The sequence below is a fragment of the Oncorhynchus mykiss genome, chromosome 6 (assembly GCF_057628025.1).
Source record: "Oncorhynchus mykiss isolate SJ-2025 chromosome 6, ASM5762802v1, whole genome shotgun sequence".
NCBI classification, from domain to species: domain Eukaryota; kingdom Metazoa; phylum Chordata; class Actinopteri; order Salmoniformes; family Salmonidae; genus Oncorhynchus; species Oncorhynchus mykiss.
The window spans coordinates 6,298,947-6,322,781 of NC_143027.1; the positions used below are offsets into that span (position 1 = coordinate 6,298,947).

The 23,835-nt window shown below is 44.7% G+C and overlaps 1 protein-coding gene across 3 annotated transcripts; it reads right to left on the reverse strand.

The window, feature by feature from the left end:
- Window positions 1-1,288: 1,288 nt before the first annotated feature.
- ppm1f (protein phosphatase, Mg2+/Mn2+ dependent, 1F) lies at window positions 1,289-23,167 on the reverse strand. Of its 3 annotated transcripts, none has more exons than XM_036979289.2 (8): window positions 22,817-23,167; window positions 17,593-17,778; window positions 14,379-14,509; window positions 13,722-13,927; window positions 7,300-7,488; window positions 6,032-6,175; window positions 5,763-5,856; window positions 1,289-4,747 (listed from the first exon to the last, which is right to left on the reverse strand). In XM_036979289.2, exons 2-8 carry the CDS (start codon window positions 17,769-17,771, stop codon window positions 4,368-4,370), a joined length of 1,323 nt encoding a protein of 440 aa, XP_036835184.1. In that variant the 5' UTR covers window positions 17,772-17,778; window positions 22,817-23,167; the 3' UTR covers window positions 1,289-4,367. The 3 variants fall into 3 exon arrangements, 2 of the variants coding, with proteins under 2 accessions (XP_036835184.1, XP_036835185.1); XM_036979290.2 differs by having other exon boundaries at window positions 17,593-17,773; window positions 22,817-23,152; XR_016496489.1 differs by having other exon boundaries at window positions 3,807-4,747; window positions 7,245-7,488; window positions 22,817-23,151.
- Window positions 23,168-23,835: the final 668 nt, after the last annotated feature.

Sequence of the window (23,835 nt, forward strand, 5' to 3'; positions counted from 1 at the left end):
CATCCTCAGCTCCGCCAACCACCGGCTGTATGGAAGCATGCCAAAATGAATTGAAGACCCAAATCATAGCGCGGGCCGGATAGAAATGTGTTACGGGACGATACATTTGGGTTGGACTTTTCTGGTCAATCATCTTGAAAAAACATCTACCTAAAAAAAAAAATCTCATTTTTTTACACAAATGAAAAGTTCAACTGCTTTATCTAAATGTTGAAAGTGTGTGGGCGACAGAGAGAAACCAAACCGTGCAGTTTGAGGACATGTGGCTGAGAGTGATGCGGGCGCTGGAGATGGGGGAATGGGCAGGGGTGACGTGAATGTTTCTGTGCATCTGTATGCTGTCGTTTGTATGTTTTTATATTGTACAACATTAAAAGGATACTTGTCAAATCTACAGTATTCAGGTTACAGCTCCACGGAAGCTGCATCACATGCTAATCACAAATACCAACCATAAACAAGTCTAATGTATTGTGTTTTTGTCAGAAGTCTGTCTCCTGGATAAAAGTACAAGGACTTTTAGATCAATATTGTATATGTGTAACCGATGTGAAGTGGCTAGCTAGTTAGCAGTGGTGCGCGCTAAATAGCGTTTCAATGGGTCCCTGGTTCGGGCCGGGGTGAGGGACGGTCTAAAGTTATGTTACATATGCATCAACTTAATTGATTAACCTAATCAATAAGAGACATGCGTTGTTAGTAGTCTACTGGAGAACAGCTGAGTGAGTTAAAGCTGATGAGGTGGAAAAGGGCCCCATTTCCAGCGTCTTTCTTTGAAACAAACTCAACTGAAAGTCAAATGGAATAAAGTTCCCTCCTTTTACTGAAGGAATGGAGTTTGTTCTTACGCCTGATTGGCTTAAACGGGACTGTCTTTCATTTGGCAGGGAAACTGTTTTGATTTCAGGAAAGCAGGGGTGTGTGTGTGTGTGTGTGTGTGTGTGTGTGTGTGTGTGTGTGTGTGTGTGTGTGTGTGTGTGTGTGTGTGTGTGTGTCTCTTAAAACACCAACAGCTGTGTGGCAGAGGGAAAACAGTAGAGACTCAAAAGGACAGTAGTTTCACTTCTCAAAAGGTCTACCTCCGACTTCTACCTTTTCACCGATGTCTCCAATCTGGTGCAATCAACTACACCCCAAAAAATAATTTACACATGATCCCTGTCAAACAACATATGATTAAGTATAGGAGAGTAGTGGACTTGTTCTAGTTTATTAGTAACACAGAAGAATCTGCTACAGTTCCACTGGGTCCATTTACCCGAAGCAAAGAACCAACCAGACATCGAAGTTGATTTAGGAAATGTTGTTTTAATACACGGTTCAACAAGGACGACGACAGTAGAGGCCTAAAGTGGTAAAAACACTCAAAATAGTTTTTAAAAGGTTTAAACGACATCAAGTGGTTATAGGTATGAGTATGAGGACGTTAAAGATTATAAAGCTGTGGTAGTAAACAGGAAGTGGAAACACTGTCTAACGAAGTCCAGAGACTTACGGAACTATGTGTGTGTGTGTACACGTTAAACAGCCAAAGGTTGGTTAGATACACATAGCTCTACTCCAATAAAACACTTATTTTTTTTTTGCTTTTAAATTCATTTCAACATCTGTTTGTGAGTGAGGAGTTAGTTTGGAGGTATCAAAAAAGGTAGAAAGAGACATGATTTCCCCCCTCTACTCTCTTTGTCCTGATTAAAAGAATCAGCTAGTGTTAGCCCTGTAAGTGAGTAGAGATACCTAGTGAAGGCACTACAAATAGAGAACTGTTACAACCTGACAACCACCGCATCTACAGAGAGACACACTCCTCCAAAAACAAACCACACAGGAACACTGATAATGAATGACTACACTGCTAATTCACACATCTTGCGCTGATTCAACGAGACAAGAAACAAAAAGAGATGCAAAGACTAATTGCATTTGGCACAAAAGTTCTTTAAAAGAGGTTTATAACCAACTCTCTTTCTCGAACCCTCACGGTACGCTCTCACTGACTCAAAAAAAACTGAAGTGCGGCCATCTTGGATTTCACCCTCAAAACCAAATCCCGATCCAGACATTTTTAACACTGATAATGCCTTGAAGAAGTGAGGCCAGGATATATTTCATATCCATGGACAGAAGGCTGATTGGTCCGTAATACTGATATAGGTGGGAAAGTTACACTGCTTGTGTTCTTGCTGGACACAGTGTTTTGACATCATGTTTAAAAGGCAGAAAATAAAACGACAGAAATACACATCACACGTGTGAACAGTACAGTGCACACACACCTTGGCGTACAGTTCACGTGCACACACACACACACACACAAAATGGCACATATCACGCATCATATCAACAGGGGTAAAAGTGGTTTGAGGTATTGACATAAATGACCCATCTAGTTTACCTCTTGTTTTAGAACAATCCAAGAGGATGAATCCTCTCAGCCCTTTCAATCCAAGATGGTAGGAAACTGAATAATTCTATCACACCCGTCTGAAATAAAACCTGAGGCATGGATGACAGCATTCTATCCCTTAGCTTGTAACAGAGATACCAAAGAATTGGTGACGCTAAGAGAAATGGAGGGAGTATGTTAGAGACACCAACAGAGTTCTACATCCCTTATATGAGGGCTGTCCAACCCTCTTCCTGGAGATCTACCGCCCCTGTGGGTTGTCAGTCCAACCCTCTTCCTGGAGATCTACCGCCCCTGTGGGTTGTCAGTCCAACCCTCTTCCTGGAGATCTACCGCCCCTGTAGGTTGTCAGTCCAACCCTCTTCCTGGAGATCTACCGCCCCTGTAGGTTGTCAGTCCAACCCTCTTCCTGGAGATCTACCGCCCCTGTAGGTTGTCAGTCCAACCCTCTTCCTGGAGATCTACCGTCCCTGTGGGTTGTCAGTTTAACCCTCTTCCTGGAGATCTACCATCCCTGTGGGTTGTCAGTCCAACCCTCTTCCTGGAGATCTACCGCCCCTGTGGGTTGTCAGTCCAACCCTCTTCCCGGAGATCTACCGCCCCTGTGGGTTGTCAGTCCAACCCTCTTCCCGGAGATCTACCGCCCCTGTGGGTTGTCAGTCCAACCCTCTTCCCGGAGATCTACCGCCCCTGTGGGTTGTCAGTCCAACCCTCTTCCTGGAGATCTACCGCCCCTGTGGGTTGTCAGTCCAACCCTCTTCCTGGAGATCTACCGCCCCTGTGGGTTGTCAGTCCAACCCTCTTCCTGGAGATCTACCGCCCCTGTAGGTTGTCAGTCCAACCCTCTTCCTGGAGATCTACCGTCCCTGTGGGTTGTCAGTTTAACCCTCTTCCTGGAGATCTACCGTCCCTGTAGGTTGTCAGTCCAACCCTCTTCCTGGAGATCTACCGCCCCTGTGGGTTGTCAGTCCAACCCTAATTTAACACACCTGATTATATTAATTAGCTGCTCAACAAAGACGTTAACAAGCTGAATCAGAACCGCTAAATTAGGGTTGGACTGAAAACCTACAGGACAGTAGATCTCCAGGAAGAGGGTTGGACTGACAACCTACAGGACAGTAGATCTCCAGGAAGAGGAGTCCGAAAACCTACAGGACAGTAGATCTCCAGGAAGAGGGTTGGACTGAAAACCTACAGGACAGTAGATCTCCAGGAAGAGGAGTCCGAAAACCTACAGGACAGTAGATCTCCAGGAAGAGGGTTGGACTGAAAACCTAGATGACAGTAGATCTCCAGGAAGAGGGCTGGACTGAAAACCTAGATGACAGTAGATCTCCAGGAAGAGGGTTGGACTGAAAACCTACAGGACAGTAGATATCCAGGAAGAGGGTTAAACTGAAAACCTACAGGACAGTAGATCTCCAGGAAGAGGGTTAAACTGAAAACCTAGATGACAGTAGATCTTCAGGAAGAGGGTTGGGCAGCTCTGCATTACATCTCCTGACGAATCCAGAAGGACCTTATTGAAGCACACTGGATTCTGACCATTGGCAGAACCATAGTAGAAACTATTAGTCTGTGCTAAGACTTGTTTTGTTATGAACAGAGCTTCTCCAGTCCAGTTGAATATCTGTTTCAGCACCAGCGGTGAATCAAAAGGCTGACCACAACACGCAGTGATCGAGAAGTTTGGCACCGTCCCGTCATTACATAATAAATACTGCCTTTTAAATCCAGTCCAATTCCTGCCCACGTGCACTGTGGGTAGCAGCAGCAGACTTCCTGTCTCACTGCCCCTGTGTGTTCTGGGAGTTGGAGGCCTGGGCTGGCACTCCGGGGTAAAGTTTCCCCTAGGTACAGATCTAGGATCAGCGGTGATCCCCCCCCTCCCCCGAATTCTAACCTTAACCATTAATACAAAACTTACCCCAGATCAGTGCCTAGGGACAACTTTACCCTACTCCTGGGCTGGCCCCTCAGTAGCAACAGCGATGTTGCTCTGGTCCTGGAGCAGTAGCTGTGCAGGAGGACATAGAAACACCACCATGACAGTGATGTTATCACTAGAGCCCGCTGCCTTGGCGTGAGCTACTAGCTCCTGGGCCACTCGCTCCCCTAGTACACCCTCTGAGATCTCTTCACACCCGGCCCCCTCCACGGCCCCCTGGGGTTCCCCCTGCTCCCGTAGCGCCCCGAGAACCAGAGCCGGGACCTCTGCGGGCCGGACGACGTCGAAGAAACCGTCGCAGGCCAGGAGGATGTAGTCCTCGTCTCCGTGTAGCCGTGTGGAGGAACAGTCAGCGTCGCCAGAGACATAGGGCTTCTGGTCAAAGTCCCCTGGGAAAGAGGTGTTGTGTCAGTGTGTAGAGGCAGCGGTTCACAAGTAAAGTAAAGGAGACTGGTTATTAGATGTGTTGAGTATTATTTGATGTGCACATTCCTGGCTAGCATATCAGTCTGTGCTCATCAGTTCAGTATAAATATGAACATACAGTTACAGGCATCAAAATAAAGACGGAGGATTGCAAAGATGCCATTTCAGGACAGGGGTGAAAGGAAGCCATTTCAAGACAGAAGTGAAAGGAAGCCATTTCAAGACAGAGGTGAAAGGAAGCCATTTCAGGACAGAGGTGAAAGGAAGCCATTTCAGGACAGAGGTGAAAGGAAGCCATTTCAAGACAGAAGTGAAAGGAAGCCATTTCAAGACAGGGGTGAAAGGAAGCCATTTCAGGACAGAGGTGAAAGGAAGCCATTTCAAGACAGAAGTGAAAGGAAGCCATTTCAAGACAGAGGTGAAAGGAAGCCATTTCAGGACAGAGGTGAAAGGAAGCCATTTCAGGACAGAGGTGAAAGGAAGCCATTTCAAGACAGAAGTGAAAGGAAGCCATTTCAAGACAGGGGTGAAAGGAAGCCATTTCAGGACAGAGGTGAAAGGAAGCCATTTCAGGACAGAGGTGAAAGGAAGCCATTTCAAGACAGAAGTGAAAGGAAGCCATTTCAAGACAGAAGTGAAAGGAAGCCATTTCAAGACAGAAGTGAAAGGAAGCCATTTCAAGACAGAAGTGAAAGGAAGCCATTTCAAGACAGAGGTGAAAGGAAGCCATTTCAAGACAGAAGTGAAAGGAAGCCATTTCAAGACAGAGGTGAAAGGAAGCCATTTCAAGACAGAGGTGAAAGGAAGCCATTTCAGGACAGAGGTGAAAGGAAGCCATTTCAGGACAGAGGTGAAAGGAAGCCATTTCAGGACAGAGGTTACCAAGGTAACAGTGGAGGCATGTTGAAGAAGAAGAGCAGAGTTGTTGTCTATTCCTGGGGCGTTGTTTCAACCACCACAAGGTTGGGTTCCACTCACCTATGGCCCGAGAGACGGCGTAGGTTCCATTGACACGCCAACAGCCCATGAAGACGATGCATCCACCCAGGCCTTCTACACGCTGCTTCTCATCCTATAGGAAGACAGCAGTGGAGAGATGTTTAGCACTGTGTATGTCCCATAGGGCGGTGCACAACTGGCCCAGCGTCGTCTGGGATAAGGGAGGCCGGCATTGTAAATATGAATTTGTTCTTAACTGACTTGCCTAGTTAAATAAAGGTAAAAATAATCAATAAAGTGTGTGTGACCTCTCTGTCAGGCTTGTGTGGGTCCATCAGAGTGATGTCTTGTCCTCGTCGGACCAGCATGCTCTGGGAGTCTCCCAGCCACGCCACATGAAGCCACTCCCCTTGCAGCAGCACCGCCACACCTGTACTGCCGCTGCGAAGACGCTGCAGACACAACACAGACAGACACACCCCCGTCACACAGACAGACACACCCCCGTCACACAGACAGACACACCCCCGTCACACAGACAGACACACCTCCGTCACACAGACACACCCCCGTCACACAGACAGACACACCCCCGTCACACAGACAGACACACCCCCGTCACACAGACAGACACCCCCCCCGTCACACAGACAGACATCCCCCCCCCGTCACACAGACAGACACCCCCCCCCCCCCCGTCACACAGACAGACACACCCCCGCCATAAAAGATAGACACCCCCGTCATAAAAGATAGACAACCTTCCCAGCATCCAACACATTCACATCATAGAGGATGAGAGGACTGTCCAGTCCTACCCCAGCCTAACCTTCACATCATAGAGGATGAGAGGACTGTCCAGTCCTACCCCAGCCTAACCTTCACATCATAGAGGATGAGAGGACTGTCCAGTCCTACCCCAGCCTAACCTTCACATCATAGAGGATGAGAGGACTGTCCAGTCCTACCCCAGCCTAACCTTCACATCATAGAGGATGAGAGGACTGTCCAGTCCTACTCCAGCCTAACCTTCACATCATAGAGGATGAGAGGACTGTCCAGTCCTACCCCAGCCTAACCGTCACATCATAGAGGATGAGAGGACTGTCCAGTCCTACCCCAGCCTAACCTTCACATCATAGAGGATGAGAGGACTGTCCAGTCCTACCCCAGCCTAACCTTCACATCATAGAGGATGAGAGGACTGTCCAGTCCTACCCCAGCCTAACCTTCACATCATAGAGGATGAGAGGACTGTCCAGTCCTACCCCAGCCTAACCTTCACATCATAGAGGATGAGAGGACTGTCCAGTCCTACCCCAGCCTAACCTTCACATTTCCTTCAGATCTAAAATGATGTGTGTAAGTAATACTGGAATAGTATAGGTATATTGCTACAGTTATCTTATCCTCTCAGATCTATGAGAATCATTTCCAACGGTTGTTCGGTTAGAGCCGGGTTTATTAGGATCCATGTCTGAGTATATAAAAGCCCCAATCTCCACCATGTCTATTGCTTACCTCTCTCTTGGCTTTCCATATAAAAGCCCCAATCTCCACCATGTCTATTGCTTACCTCTCTCTTGGCTTTCCCTCTCAACATGTCATCAGTGCGAGTGAAGGCTGTCTTGAAGGCAGTGGCCGGGTCGCTCTGCAGCTCCTCCTGCTGGCTGAGAGTGACGTGCAGGTGGGTGGCAGCATAGATAGCAGCGTCCACACCGCCATGCCCGTCAAACACAGCATAGTAACCACGCTCCACACCGTCCTACAGGAAGAGGTACAGGAAGCAGTCAGAGGTTCAGCCAATCAACTTGCAGTAAGAAAGAAGTGCTCCAATAAATGAAACCGTGAAACGAAGACCCAAACGGAACCCTTCCTCTTCTCCTTCCATGGAAGTAGATCTGTAAGCTGGAAGATCCTCCCCTGAACTGCTTATACCCAGGGATGTAGAGGGTAAACTAACAACTCCAGGGGTAAACTACCAACTCTAGGGATGTAGAGGGTAAACTACCAACTCCAGGGGTAAACTACCAACTCTAGGGATGTAGAGGGTAAACTACCAACTCCAGGGATGTAGGGTAAACGATCAACTCCAGGAATGTAGAGGGTAAACTACCAACTCCAGGGATGTAGAGGGTGAACTATCAGCTCCAGGGGTAAACTACCAACTCCAGGGATGTAGAGGGTAAACTACCAACTCCAGGGATGTAGAGGGTAAACTACCAACTCCAGAGATGTAGAGGGTAAACTACCAACTCCAGGGATGTAGGGTAAACGATCAACTCCAGGAATGTAGAGGGTAAACTACCAACTCCAGGGATGTAGAGGGTGAACTATCAGCTCCAGGGGTAAACTATCAACTCCAGGGGTAAACTATCAACTACAGGGGTAAACTACCAACTCCAGGGATGTAGAGGGTAAACTACCAACTCCAGGGATGTAGAGGGTAAACTACCAACTCCAGGGATGTAGAGGGTAAACTACCAACTCCAGGGATGTAGAGGGTAAACTACCAACTCCAGGGATGTAGAGGGTAATCTACCAACTCCAGGGATGTAGAGGGTAAACTACCAACTCCAGGGATGTAGAGGGTAAACTACCAACTCCAGGGATGTAGAGGGTAAACTACCAACTCCAGGGATGTAGAGGGTAAACTACCAACTCCAGGGATGTAGAGGGTAAACTACCAACTCCAGGGATGTAGAGGGTAAACTACCAACTCCAGGGATGTAGAGGGTAAACTATCAACTCCAGGGATGTAGAGGGTAAACTACCAACTCCAGGGATGTAGAGGGTAAACTACCAACTCCAGAGATGTAGAGGGTAAACTACCAACTCCAGGGATGTAGAGGGTAAACTACCAACTCCAGGAATGTAGAGGGTAAACTATCAACTCCAGGAATGTAGAGGGTAAACTATCAACTCCAGGGATGTAGAGGGTAAACTACCAACTCCAGGAATGTAGTGGGTAAACTACCAACTACAGGGATGTAGAGGGTAAACTACCAACTCCAGGGATGTAGAGGGTAAACTACCAACTCCAGGGATGTAGAGGGTAAACTATCAACTCCAGGGATGTAGAGGGTAAACTACCAACTCCAGGGATGTAGAGGGTAAACTATCGACCCCAGTGGATGATCAAGATACGACGAACAACCACCGATATAAACCAAAACCAAGGATATTTATAGAACTGGATTATTGGCATTTGATCGCATTTTAAACGGGGAAGTTAGGCCTACGGGGAAGTTAGGCCTACGGGGAAGTTAGGCCTACGGGGAAGTTAGGCCTACGGGGAAGTTAGGCCTACCAACTGTACATGATTCTCCTCGCTCGCAAAAAGGCAGGCGCGATTAGAACTCTGATCAAGAAAATAAGCAATGTTGAGCTTTGATCAATGTTGGCAACGCAATAAGAGGGTAAACGCCATTTCCCCAAATAAAAAGGTGTGTACATGACAGTGGTGTGTATCCATGGATGCTGAGCTTCACAATTCTTTTTTTTTTAGGAAAAAAATATATATAATTATAATTATAGAGAATGTACAGTGTATTTGGAAAGTATGTCAGACATGTTCTACCTTTACGGTACATTAGATCCTTATTCTAAAATGTATTAACTATTTGTTTTCCTCATCAATCTACACACAATACAACAAAATGACAAAGTGAAAACAGGTTTTTAGAAATGTATTTACATCTATTACAAATAAAAGAACAGAAATACCTTACTACATAAGTATTCAGACCCTTCGCTATGAGACTCGAAAAAATGGAGCTCAGGTGCATCCTGTTTCCCATTGATCATCCTTAAAATGTTTCTACGACTTGATTGGCGTCCACCTGTGGTGAATTCAATCGATTGGACATGATTTGGAAAAGGCACACGCCTGTCTATATAAAAGGTCCCACAGTTGACAGTGCATTTCAGAGCAAAAACCAAGCCATGAGGTCGAAGGAATTGTAGAGCTCCGAGACAGGATTGTGTCGAGGTACAGATCTGGGGAAGGGTACCAAAAAATGTCTGCAGCATTAAAAGGTCCCCAAGAACACAGTGGCCTCCATTATACATTTTTGTTATTATTATTGTTTTTAAATTACCACATTCTCCCCAATTTCATGATATCCAATTGGTAGTTACAGTCTTGTCCCAAATTTTGTGGCGTACTCATTTTTAAATGGACATTAATTGTTTAGGTATTCACCCTTTTTCAGTGGATTCCAATTGGTAGTTACAGTCTTGTCCCATCGCTGCAACTCCCGTACGGACTCGGAAGAGGCGAAGGTCGAGAGCCATGTGTCTTCCGAAACACGACCCAAGATGCAGTGCTTCGTGACACACCGCTCGCTTAACCAGGAAGCCAGCAGCACACAGCCTGGCATTAAAACGCGAGTCTGTAGTGACGCCTCTAGCACTACGATGCAGTGCTTTAGACTGCTGCGCCACTCGGGGGGACCCCCGGTTTCCATCATTCATAAATGGAGAAAAAAATTGGAACCACCAACACTCTTCCTAGAGCTGGCCGCCCGGCCAAACTGAGCAATCGGGGGAGAAGGGCCTTGGTCTAGGAAGTGATCAAGAACTCGATGGTCAATCTGAAAGAGCTCCAGAGTTCCTCTGTTGAGATGGGAGAAACTTCCAGAAGACAACCATCTCTGCAGCATTCCACCAATCAGGCCTTTATGGTAGAGTGGCCACTCCAGTAGGAGTGGCTTTGGGACAAGTCTTTGAATGTCCTTGAGAGTGGCCCAGCCAGAGCCTGGACTTGAACCCAATCTATCATCTCTGGAGAGGCCTGAAAATAGCTGTGCAGCGACGCTCCTCATCCAACCTGACAGAGCTTGAGAGGATCTGCAGAGAAGAATGGGAGAAACTCCCCAAATACAGGTGTGCCAAGCTTCTAACATCATACCCAAGAAGACTTGATGCTGTAATTGCTGCCAAAGGTGCTTCAACAAAGTACTGAGTAAAGGGTCTGAATACTTATGTAAATGTGATAGTTTTTTATTTTCATAAATTTGCTAAAATTTCTAAAAAAACTTCGTCATTATGGGTTATTGTGTGTAGATCAATGAGGGGAAAAAACAAATATAATTTATTTTAGAATAAGGCTGTAACGTATCAAAATGTGGGAAAAGTCAAGGGGTCTGAATACTTTCCAAATGCACTGTATCTCACAGGAGAAAGCATCCGAGCGAGCGAAACAGCGCCCCTCTGTCTCTCTGTGGGTAAGCCAAACGAGTATGACATTGTTGCCACCCGTAGCATTGAAGGCAACGGAAGCCAGCGAGCATCTGGCCTCCCTTGACAAAACAAACTAGCCAATCATCATTGAGCTAAACTGAGTGAGCTCAACTGTGATTGGTCCTGGCGCACAAAAAAGTGTCAAAGGAAGCCAGTTTGAATTTGACTTCACTCCTATCAAATCCCATTGAGAGCATTCACAGGTTAATTTGCATAATTTAGTGGAATTAAATTGCCGTGTATTATTTATCACACAAGCACAGCCAGTGGTATAAATGACTTAAGTAAAAATACTTTCAAGTACTAGTTAGTGTAACTGGGCAAGACAGGGCAAGACTGGGCAAGACAAAGGATGTAAGTGCCTTTGAACGGGGTAGGGTAGTAGGTGCCAGGCACACCAGTTTATGTCAAGAACTGCAACGCTGCTGGGATTTTCACGCTCAACAGTTTCCTGTGTGTATCAAGGACATCCAGAAAACTTGACACAACTGTGTGAAGCATTGGAGTCAACATGGGCGAGCATCCCTGTGGAACGCTTTCGACACCTTGTAGAGTCCCATGCCCTGACATATTGGGGCTGTTCTGAGGGAAAAGGGGGGGGGGGGGGGGCAACCAATGTTCCCTAAAATATTTGTCAATGAGCATAATTTCAGGTCTGCTGAGTGCAAACTTGATCGCTTGAATTTGTTTAAAAACTTGAATTCTGTGCAACTTCCAGCGCACGTTTACTGTGAACACTGAGGCTGTACCCCCTTTAAGTTACAGTTTTACTGTGAACACTGAGGCTTTACCTGCTTTAAGTTACAGTTTTACTGTGAACACTGAGGCTGTAGCTGCTTTAAGTTACAGTTTTACTGTGAACACTGAGGCTGTACCTGCTTTAAGTTACAGTTTTACTGTGAACACTGAGGCTGTACCCCCTTTAAGTTACAGTTTTACTGTGAACACAGGCTGTACCTGCTTTAAGTTACAGTTTTACTGTGAACACTGAGGCTGTACCTGCTTTAAGTTACAGTTTTACTGTGAACACTGAGGCTCTACCTGCTTTAAGTTACAGTTTTACTGTGAACACTGAGGCTCTACCTGCTTTAAGTTACAGTTTTACTGTGAACACTGAGGCTGTACCTGCTTTAAGTTACAGTTTTACTGTGAACACTGAGGCTGTACCCACTAAGTTACAGTTTTCCTGTGAACACTGAGGCTCTACCTGCTTTAAGTTACAGTTTTACTGTGAACACTGAGGCTGTACCTGCTTTAAGTTACAGTTTTACTGTGAACACTGAGGCTGTACCTGCTTTAAGTTACAGTTTTACTGTGAACACTGAGGCTGTACCAGCTTTAAGTTACAGTTTTACTGTGAACACTGAGGCTCTACCTGCTTTAAGTTACAGTTTTACTGTGAACACTGAGGCTGTACCAGCTTTAAGTTACAGTTTTACTGTGAACACTGAGGCTCTACCTGCTTTAAGTTACAGTTTTACTGTGAACACTGAGGCTCTACCTGCTTTAAGTTACAGTTTTACTGTGAACACTGAGGCTGTACCTGCTTTAAGTTACAGTCTTCCTGTGAACACTGAGGCTGTACCTGCTTTAAGTTACAGTTTTACTGTGAACACTGAGGCTGTACTTGCTTTAAGTTACAGTCTTCCTGTGAACACTGAGGCTGTACCTGCTTTAAGGTACAGCTATAACAGCGGCCAAGTAGGCTACTGTGGCTACTTTATCATAATGTAGGCCGACCAAAGTGGCCTACCATCAAAAACTATGGAGAAAATGCCTCCCATGACATTTTAACATTGAAATAGCTGTATATAATAGCCTATATTAGCAGCCAATGTGTGGTGTTCAATGTAGGCCGACATTCCATGAGACTTTTGGAGAGATAAAAATCACGCAGGGCTTGACATGAACCTGTTAATCCACTTGTCCTTCAGACAAGGTGGTGACTGAACACGTTGTGTTGTTTGCTGCAACAAAACCACTTTACAATAATGATGATTCTCAATTTACAAAATAAAATGCATTATTATTCTCATATCATTATTTTCAGAGAATCAGACAAATTATGCTACCCTCTACTTATTGGCTACTTAGCTTATACAATGCCCGTCTCAAAATACAACACTGCCCCTTTAAGAAAAAAAAATAATAAAAACTCTTTACCTGATTTGCTTTTCAATGATATCTAGAAATATACACGTTTTTTGTGCTCTTCAGCCTGTACGGGAGTTGTAGCGATGAGACAAGATATTTCTATTTTAAAATGTTACCCCTTTTTCTCCCCAATTTCATGGTATCCAATTGTTTTAGTAGCTACTATCTTGTCTCATCGCTACAACTCCCGTACGGGCTCGGGAGAGACGAAGGTTGAAAGTCATGCGTCCTCCGATACACAACCAAAAACCAAGCCGCACTGCTTCTTAACACAGCGCGCATCCAACCCAGAAGCCAGCCGCTCCAATGTGTTGGAGGACACCTTGGGGGGGGGGGGGGGGGGGGGGGCAGGGGAATTAACGAAGAGGAAACTCAAATGAACTTTGATCACTCTTATTTGAATTTCTACATTGCAAAAAAAAGTGCCACGAGAAGTACTGGATCCGGTCAAATAGGTTCCAGAACGAAACAATCCAGTTCCTGTTCCTGTTAAAATGGCAAGGTTCCTGTTCCTGTTAAGCACTGGTTAGGGCAGAGGGGTATGGGCTATGAAGAGAATTGGGTCCAGCTGAGATAAACTGTTTATAACAGAGTTATTACCTTGAGGCCAGTGAGTGTGTTGAAGTCAGGGAGGGTCACATGGCGATCCTCCATCTTCCTTCGAGTGTTCCTGATGGCGTGGGCGGAGCACATGAGGAAACGGGAGGGTCCTATTGGGAGAGGGGAGGGGAGATTCTGATGCCAAGCCACACCCACCTCTCGAAGCTTATTGAGAAACAGCCGCTGGACGTGCTCCGATTGGAGCACTTGGGACGAGAGGGGAGGGGCCAAAGGAAATTCAGTTAGGTCTCTGGTAATCCAGATGAGAATGTTCTCCATATTGTAGGACACATATCCAAGCCTTTCAGACTTACACAAGTGTCTAGGGGTTCATTGGTATTGGGAGATGAAACCCCAGGGGTTAAAGGGTGGTCAATGGATACACGCGCACACACACATACACACACACACACACACACACACATATACACACACACACACACACACAGTGATGGAACCTAGCGGACTGCAATTTAGTCTTTTACTGGGTGACTTTCACTTTGACCTTTTAATAGAAAATGACTCAAGGTATCTTTGCTTTTACTCAAGTATGACAATTGGCTACATTTCCCCGCCACGGCACACACACAGAGAAGGGGACGCTCTGCTGGACACAGGTGGTCTGAATCACAGATGACATCATGAGTCCGAACTCACAAACAACTTCCTGTTCCTCTCCTTGCTGCTGTTCGGTTTCCTGGGGGAGGTGGAAAGGTGAAAGGTCAGCCTTCAGCAGCTCAGCCAAGGCTGCGTGGCACATGGCTGCATTCAGTGTTGAAGGAGCGTCTCTGCATGAGAGGAGAGAGAGAGTCCTTATGAGTGAACACCATAGAGAATGTTAGAGGTCTCTAGTGGACAAAGGTATGGGCAGCAACATTGAGGGCTTCTACCATTTTACTGTAGTGGTACTTCCAACTTCTTTTGGCTAATCCTCCCTGGTGACCCCGTTGGGAGTCTATGTCCAACCAGGTCATCAGGAGGAATGAAGAAGAAAAAACAGACTACTTCAAAATGGATATTGCCTTAATGGCGCTGCCTATGCTGTCATGGACACTATAACACTACAGATACAAAGAGGAGTCCTCTATCTCTCTCTATGGTAAACACACACAGCCAAAATTAAACAAAGCTAAACAGCACACACACACATCTGTAATTTCTCTGTACGAGATTAGAGTGCTGCCAGGGTGGAACAGGGGACTGATACATGCTCAGGGGGAAACAGGAAGTGGGTAGAACAATAGTGATTCTACAGACAGGAAATTAGGTCATACAAACAGGAAGTGCCTCAGAGTCAGAAGACAGAAGGAAAAGAGGACACACTATCAGAGACCTAACTCTTATGGCCTGGCACATTGTTGTCTTGAGCTCCTCTGGCCTGGCCTGGCACATTGTTGTTTAAATCTCTGACATTTGTTGTTTTCAATACTACTGCTTTTGAAAACAATTTACTTGACACCCAGCAAAAGAAGCCGTTATGACACGGTCATAACCGCTGACGTGTCATAACTTGTCATAATATGGTCATAACAACACTCATCACACACATATTTAGACCTGTTGTGACATATATTGTGTTATTTTATGGCTGGTTGTGACACCTACATAGTGTCAAAACCCAAATGTATTAAAATGAGTTTTTTTCCCTGCCAAGAGGTTTTCTTTTGTTTGAAAGTTGATTTCTAAAGTCCTCTGTTGTTGCTGTCTGTTGTTGCTGTAATTCATTCTTTACAGTCATGCTCCCCCCCACCCCCCCCATCATATTTTAAATAACTTGTAGAACATACACTTTATGACACTGTCAAGAAGCATTATGACATCATAATCACATAAGCCAGATAGGCCAATCACGTACAAGCCCTTATTTATCAGTCAACAAAGAGGGTGTCTTGTCCTGCTTCTGAAATCTGCTCCTACATTCATCCCAGTCATCAGCACACAGGGCATTGGGGTTGGTGCATGTTTGCACAATTACAATGATTTCATAAAATGTTACGTAGCATAAACATACTGTTGACAGGTAGGCTATGGTGTAATGGAATGTTTTGCCTCGTGTGGTAGGTTTAGTGGTGTTTTGACACTCTTATGTAGGTGTCATAACCAGCCATAAAATAACACAATATATTTCACAACAGGTGTAAATATGTGTCATGACAGTGTTATGGCCATATTATGACAAGTTATGTCAGCTGTTATGACATATGACGTGGTTATGACATTGTCACAACATGTTATGATGCTGGGTGTCAGGTAAAGTGTTACCCAGCTGGGTAAATATCCCTGAAGTGTGTTCAGAGGCAGTTTACATACAGCCCTCCCTGTGGCTGTGTTGCTTTCTCTTCGTAACAATCTAACTGCTCTTCGTAACTATCTAACTGCTCTTCGTAACTATCTGACTGCTCTTCGTAACTATCTGACTGCTCTTCGTAACTATCTGACTGCTCTTCGTAACTATCTGACTGCTCTTCGTAACTGACTGCTCTTCGTAACTAGCTGACTGCTCTTCGTAACTATCTATCTGCTCTTCGTAACTATCTATCTAACTGCTCTTCGTAACTATCTAACTGCTCTTCGTAACTATCTGACTGCTCTTCGTAACTATCTGACTGCTCTTCGTAACTATCTGACTACTCTTTGTAACGATCTAGCTAACTGCTCTTCGTAACTATCTGACTGCTCTTCTTAACTATCTGACTGCTCTTCGTAACTATCTATCTGACTGCTCTTCGTAACTATCTATCTGACTGCTCTTCGTAACTATCTGACTACTCTTCGTAACTATCTGACTGCTCTTCGTAACTATCTGACTGCTCTTCGTAACTATCTGACTGCTCTTCGTAACTATCTGACTACTCTTCGTGACTACTCTTCGTAACTATCTGACTGCTCTTCGTAACTATCTAACTGCTCTTCGTAACTATCTAACTGCTCTTCGTAACTATCTGACTGCTCTTCGTAACTATCTGACTGCTCTTCGTAACTATCTGACTGCTCTTCGTAACTATCTGACTACTCTTCGTGACTACTCTTCGTAACTATCTGACTGCTCTTCGTAACTATCTAACTGCTCTTCGTAACTATCTGACTGCTCTTCGTAACTATCTGACTGCTCTTCGTAACTATCTGACTGCTCTTCGTAACTATCTGACTACTCTTCGTGACTACTCTTCGTAACTATCTGACTGCTCTTCGTAACTATCTAACTGCTCTTCGTAACTATCTAACTGCTCTTCGTAACTATCTGACTGCTCTTCGTAACTATCTGACTGCTCTTCGTAACTATCTGACTGCTCTTCGTAACTATCTGACTGCTCTTCGTAACTATCTGACTACTCTTCGTGACTACTCTTCGTAACTATCTGACTGCTCTTCGTAACGATCTAACTGCTCTTCGTAACTATCTGACTGCTCTTCGTAACTATCTGACTGCTCTACGTAACTATCTAACTGCATATTCTCTCATTTCCTTTCTCCCTCTCCTTGTTCTCCCTCTTCTCTTTCTCCATCCCCCTCTCTCGCTCTCTCTCTGTGATAGACAGCCCTGTAACTCAGCCCCTCTACTCACGCAGGGTATAATGAACAGGACAGGACACTGATATGAGGATCAGCTTGCTGCTGCACAACAGGAATGTAAACAATGCGGTCTGCAAGCTGCGGCATCAACACCAGCGGGGTCATGTTCATTAAAGCAAACCGGAACAAAACATTTTTCAACGGAAAATGAAAACAAGTGATTCTTATTGGACCAGGTAGTCCTATACCTAGACAGACACACACACACACACACAGACACACACTCACACACACACACACACTGTTGAGCAAGCATAGGCCGAGGTCCATGCAGTCTCCCGTCAGCTTGTCCACACACCTGGTGTTGAGTAGGCGTAAGCCCAGATCCAGGCTCTCTCCTCTTAGTTCGTCCAGGGTGACCTTCCTGCTGAGGGGGTTGAGAGGCAGGGGGTCTTCAGGACCCAGCGGAGCAGGGAAATCCTCTAGGAACCTCCTCAGGCACCCCCGCACCACCTCCTCCTCCATGACACCACCCATACCTGAACTTGGAACACATACACACAGCATACCATTCAGGGGCTGGTACCGGTTCAGGGAACGAAAGTGATCTCTACTGTTCTTGAAACGGCAGCATTTCTGCCTTCTTGAACAGGGCGAATAGCTCAGATACACATGAAAGCATGAAATGACCGCGGGAATCGATAGAACATCGCTCAGAGACGCACAAAAACAATATAACATTCAAAATGGGTGAATCTTTCCATTTACTCAAGGTACCTTAAAAATTAGTAGCTCCCTACATCCAAACTACAGTAGTGTGTAGCTCCAGTAGTTAGCTACACCGCTACATGGTAAAACAGTAGTGTGTAGTTCCAGTAGTTAGCTACACCGCTACATGGTAAAACAGTAGTGTGTAGTTCCAGTAGTTAGCTACACCGCTACATGGTAAAACAGTAGCGTGTAGTTCCAGTAGTTAGCTACATGGTAAAACAGTAGTGTGTAGTTCCAGTAGTTAGCTACATGGTAAAACAGTAGTGTGTAGTTCCAGTAGTTAGCTACACGGCTACATGGTAAAACAGTAGTGTGTAGTTCCAGTAGTTAGCTACATGGTAAAACAGTAGTGTGTAGTTCCAGTAGTTAGCTACACCGCTACATGGTAAAACAGTAGTGTGTAGTTCCAGTAGCTAGCTACACCGCTACATGGTAAAACAGTAGTGTGTAGTTCCAGTAGTTAGCTACACCGCTACATGGTAAAACAGTAGTGTGTAGTTCCATTAGCTAGCTACACCGCTACATGGTAAAACAGTAGTGTGTAGTTCCAGTAGCTAGCTACACTGCTACATGGTAAAACATGTAGTGTGTAGTTCCAGTAGTTAGCTACACCGCTACATGGTAAAACAGTAGTGTGTAGTTCCAGTAGTTAGCTACATGGTAAAACAGTAGTGTGTAGTTCTAGTAGTTAGCTACACCGCTACATGGTAAAACAGTAGTGTGTAGTTCCAATAGTTAGCTACACCGCTACATGGTAAAACAGTAGTGTGTAGTTCCAGTAGTTAGCTACACCGCTACATGGTAAAACAGTAGTGTGTAGTTCCAGTAGTTAGCTACATGGTAAAACAGTAGTGTGTAGTTCCAGTAGTTAGCTACATGGTAAAACAGTAGTGTGTAGTTCCAGTAGTTAGCTACATGGTAAAACAGTAGTGTGTAGTTCCAGTAGTTAGCTACACCGCTACATGGTAAAACAGTAGTGTGTAGTTCCAGTAGTTAGCTACATGGTAAAACAGTAGTGTGTAGTTCTAGTAGTTAGCTACATGGTAAAACAGTAGTGTGTAGTTCTAGTAGTTAGCTACACTGCTACATGGTGAAACAGTAGTGTGTACTTCCAGTAGTTAGCTACACCGCTACATGGTAAAACAGTATTGTGTAGTTCCAGTAGTTAGCTACACCGCTACATGGTAAAACAGTAGTGTATAGTTCCAGTAGTTGGCTACACCTCTACATGTTAAAACCTTAGTGTGTAGTTCCAGTAGTTAGCTACATGGTAAAACAGTAGTGTGTAGTTCTAGTAGTTAGCTACATGGTAAAACAGTAGTGTGTAGTTCCAGTAGTTAGCTACACGGCTACATGGTAAAACAGTAGTGTGTAGTTCCAGTAGTTAGCTACACCGCTACATGGTAAAACAGTAGTGTATAGTTCCAGTAGTTGGCTACACCTCTACATGTTAAAACCTTAGTGTGTAGTTCCAGTAGTTAGCTACATGGTAAAACAGTAGTGTGTAGTTCTAGTAGTTAGCTACATGGTAAAACAGTAGTGTGTAGTTCTAGTAGTTAGCTACACTGCTACATGGTGAAACAGTAGTGTGTAGTTCCAGTAGTTAGCTACACGGCTACATGGTAAAACAGTAGTGTGTAGTTCCAGTAGTTAGCTACACCGCTACATGGTAAAACAGTAGTGTATAGTTCCAGTAGTTGGCTACACCTCTACATGTTAAAACCTTAGTGTGTAGTTCCAGTAGTTAGCTACATGGTAAAACAGTAGTGTGTAGTTCTAGTAGTTAGCTACATGGTAAAACAGTAGTGTGTAGTTCCAGTAGTTAGCTACACGGCTACATGGTAAAACAGTAGTGTGTAGTTCCAGTAGTTAGCTACACCGCTACATGGTAAAACAGTAGTGTGTAGTTCTAGTAGTTAGCTACATGGTAAAACAGTAGTGTGTAGTTCCAGTAGTTAGCTACACCGCTACATGGCAAAATGAGGTAAATAACTACTGGAAACACTACCAAGATTTGAATTTAGCTCAACGACCGCCAAAGTACTACAAAATGTAGTTAAATTACTCGTTGAACAATATGCAGTTCACTACTCCCCAACACTGGTAAACAACTATCTCACCCGTTCTACAATAAGCTGCTCCATCGGTGCTAATTAGGGAGTAAATTAAAGAGCCAAATGTAAACAATGTTGATTTGAGTTTCATTTTTTTTTTTTTAATAAAAGGAACCATAATGAACCGGCAATTTTTAGAGGTTCGAAACGGTTCAGAACTTTTATTTTCTTATCGGAACATCGGAATGGAACAAAAAGAAAAATAGGGGTTCTGCTCAGAATGATTGTAAAATCATTTTTACCGTTAGGTTTTATTATTGTAACAAACCTAATTACCGCTCTCCCAAGGGAGATCGCTTTCTTGGCGCAGCGGTAACGACAGACAGACAGACAGACAGACAGACAGACAGACAGACAGACAGACAGACAGACAGACAGACAGACAGACAGACAGGCAGGCAGGCAGGCAGGCAGGCAGGCAGGCAGATAGACAGATAACTAGCAAAAACAAGCACTGCAACATGGAACAATGGCCATGTGGGATTCAAACACAAAAAAGGGAGGTTTTCCATTGCCTATTGGGTAAAAAAATTATATATATATATAAATAAAACACATTGAATATCCCTTTGAACATGGTGGTAATTAATTACACTTTGGATGGTGTAACAATAAACCCAGTCACTACAAAGATGCAGGCGTCCGTCCTAACTTAGTTGCCGGACAGGAAGGAAACCGCTCAGGGATTTCACTTAAGGACTATGTTGACTTTGTTGTTAGAATTTTTCTTCCACTTTGACAGAGTGTTTTGTGTAAAATTACATTTTAATCCCACTTTGTAACACATTGTGGAAAAAGTAATGGGGTGTGAGTACTTTCTGAAGGCACTGTAACTTTTGACTTTTTGAAAATTATTTCTCATTGATATGAAATCAAAATTTGTGGATTTGGCTATTTCAGCAACACCCATTGCTGACAGGTCTATAAAAACGAGCACACCGCCATGCAATCTCCATAGACAAACATTGGCAGTGGAATGACCTTACTGAAGAGCTCAGTGACTTTCATCGTGGCACCGTCATAGGATGCCACTTTTCCAACAAGTCAGTTCGTCAAATTTCTGCCCTGGTAGAGCTGCCACGGCCAACTGTAAGTGCTGTTATTGTGAAGTGGAGACTTCTAGGAGCAACAACGGCTCAGCATCAAAGTGGTAGGCCACACAAGCTCACAGAACGGGACCGCCGGGTGCTGAAGCGCGTAAAATGTATCTGTCCCCGGTTGCAACACTCACTACCGAGTTACAAACTGCCTCTGGAAGCAACGTCAGCACAAGCACTGTTTGTCGGGAGCTTCATGAAATGGGTTTCCATGGCCGAGCTGCCGCACACAAGCCTAAGTTCACCATGCCCGATGCCAAGCGTCGGCTGGAGTGTTGTAAAGCTTGCCTCCATTGGACTCTGGAGCAGTGGAAACGCGTTTCACCATCTGGCAGTCCGAAGAATGAATCTGGGTTTGGTGGAATCCTTAGTGCCTATATGCATAGTGCCAACTGTAAAGTTTGGTGGAGGAGGAATAATGGTCTGGGTCTGTTTTTCATGGTTCGGTCCCCTTAGTTCCATTGAAGGGAGATCTTAACGCTACAGCATACAAAGACATGCTAGACGATTCTGTGCTTCCAACTTTTTTCCTGTTTCAACATGACAATGCCCCTGTGCACAAAGCGAGGTCCATACAGAAATGGTTTGTCAAGATCGGTGTGGAAGAACTTGACTGGCCGGCACAGAGCCCTGACCTCAACCCCATCGAACACCTTTGGGATGAATTGGAACGCTGACTGCAAGCCAGGCCTAATCACCCAACATCAGTGTCCAACAACAGCAAATGGGAGACCAACTCCTTATTAATGCCCATGACTTTAGAATGAGATGTTTGACGAGCAGGTGTCCACATACTTTTGGCCATGTTTACGCTGCTGCTACTCTCTGTTTATCATATATGCACAGTCACTTTAACAATACATTCATGTACATACTACCTCAATTGGCCCGACCAACCAGTGCCCCCGCACATTGGCTAACCGGGCTATCTGCATTGTGTCCCACCCACCACCCTCTCTTTTACACTACTGCTACTCCATGTTCATCATATATGCATAGTCACTTTAACCATACCAACATACTACCTCAATCAGCCCGATTAACCGGTGTCTGTATGTAGCCTCGCTACTGTATATAGCCTCGCTACTGTTATTTTTCACTGTCTTTTTTATTTATTTTCTTGTTCACCTAATACATATTTTACACTATTGGTTAGAGCCTGTAAGTAAGCATTTCACTGTAAGGTCTACTACACCTGTTGTATTCGGCGCACGTGACAAATAAACTTTGATTTGATGTAGTGTAGCTTTAGCAAGGGGCTCGTGGTCACCTGTGTGTGTGTGTAGCTTAGGAACAGAAATAGAGTAAATGTTGTGCACATGATGTGAATTAATGTTTTAATAATACAATAATTTAACACAACATGACGAATAAAAATCACTGTTGAGACGTGCGTGTATTTGACACACTGTTTCTGTTAGGCCATTCGATGTCTACATTCCTAGTTGCAAAACCTATTTGCTATATATTAAACCGTCGGAGATGCAGTCTGAGTCTCCACAAACAACACGTTTGATTATATTTCCTGCTTTGCAAAAAAAAAAAAAAAAGAAGCACAAACTACTTTCAAGCTACAGTACGACACGATAACATTTCTTACCTTGGCCTATCTTCTTCAGGGCACTCCCTTTACTAGCTCGCTACTGGACTGAGCTAGACAACTACACGCCCTTTCAAGACTGACACAAAAAACAGTTTAAAGTCATGGAAGTCCAGAAGAAGCGTGGCGACGTGAAAACGAACCACTTTGTTCGAAGACCGCTAATACACTGAATATTGCGCATATCACTGAGTTGTAGATCATGGGCTTGCTCGTGGTGGGCGCAAGCTCATTTTGAGACTATGTTCATAGAGCTGTGTTTGGCTGCGTAGACACTACGAGAATTTGACGTTCCTGAACACCAGACTCCGACTTGCCGAGCACACGACAGACCATGGGAGAATCTCAAGTGTGTGTATTCCATGCGTCCTCGCTCTTCGCCTCCTCAAAACCTATTGGAGGAGAAGGTTAGAGGGGCGGGACCTCTGGCTTCCTTAATCCAATGGGTTTTCAGCAGGAGAGAGAGGACACGAGGACGATACATTTGAGATTCTCCCATGGTCTGTCATGCGCTCTGCAAGTCGAGTCCAATGTTCAGGAACGTTACATTCCCGTAGTGTCTACGCAGCCAAACACAGATCTATGAACATATTAGATAGTCTCAAAATGGGCAAAATCTCAACCGTTTTATAGCGTATATAAAATACGAGCCTTGGAAGCCTAAACTGAACGAAACAGATGTTGTAGAAGGCTGGCCAGTCGAGACAAACGAAAGCCTATTCAGTAAGGGGTATTCAGAAAGATTTGCACTTCAGCAAATGTGACACTCCCTCACAGGACACTAACATTAGCTACGTTTCCATTAACTTGTCCTGTGATTTTTTTTTGTCGACATTTAGAATGTTCGGCATATAGACGGGGCAATATGCCTGCTGCGATGCGTTTCCATTGAACTGTCGTGTCGATAAAAAAAGCTGGACGTAATTGTATTTTTAATTTGACCTTTATTTTACTAGGCAAGTCAGTTAAGAACAAATTCTTATTTTCAATGACGGTCTAGGAACAGTGGGTTAACTGCC

Excerpts from the sequence above, each read along its gene's own strand:
- ppm1f (XM_036979289.2), bottom strand. The coding sequence starts at position 17,771 with ATGGGTGGTGTCATGGAGGAGGAGGTGGTGCGGGGGTGCCTGAGGAGG. Across the intron at positions 14,510-17,592 it reads TTACGCCTACTCAACACCAG|AGACGCTCCTTCAACACTGA; the intron begins GTGTGTGGACAA and ends CCTCTCATGCAG. Across the intron at positions 4,748-5,762 it reads CGCCGTCTCTCGGGCCATAG|GGGACTTTGACCAGAAGCCC; the intron begins GTGAGTGGAACC and ends CCTCTTTCCCAG.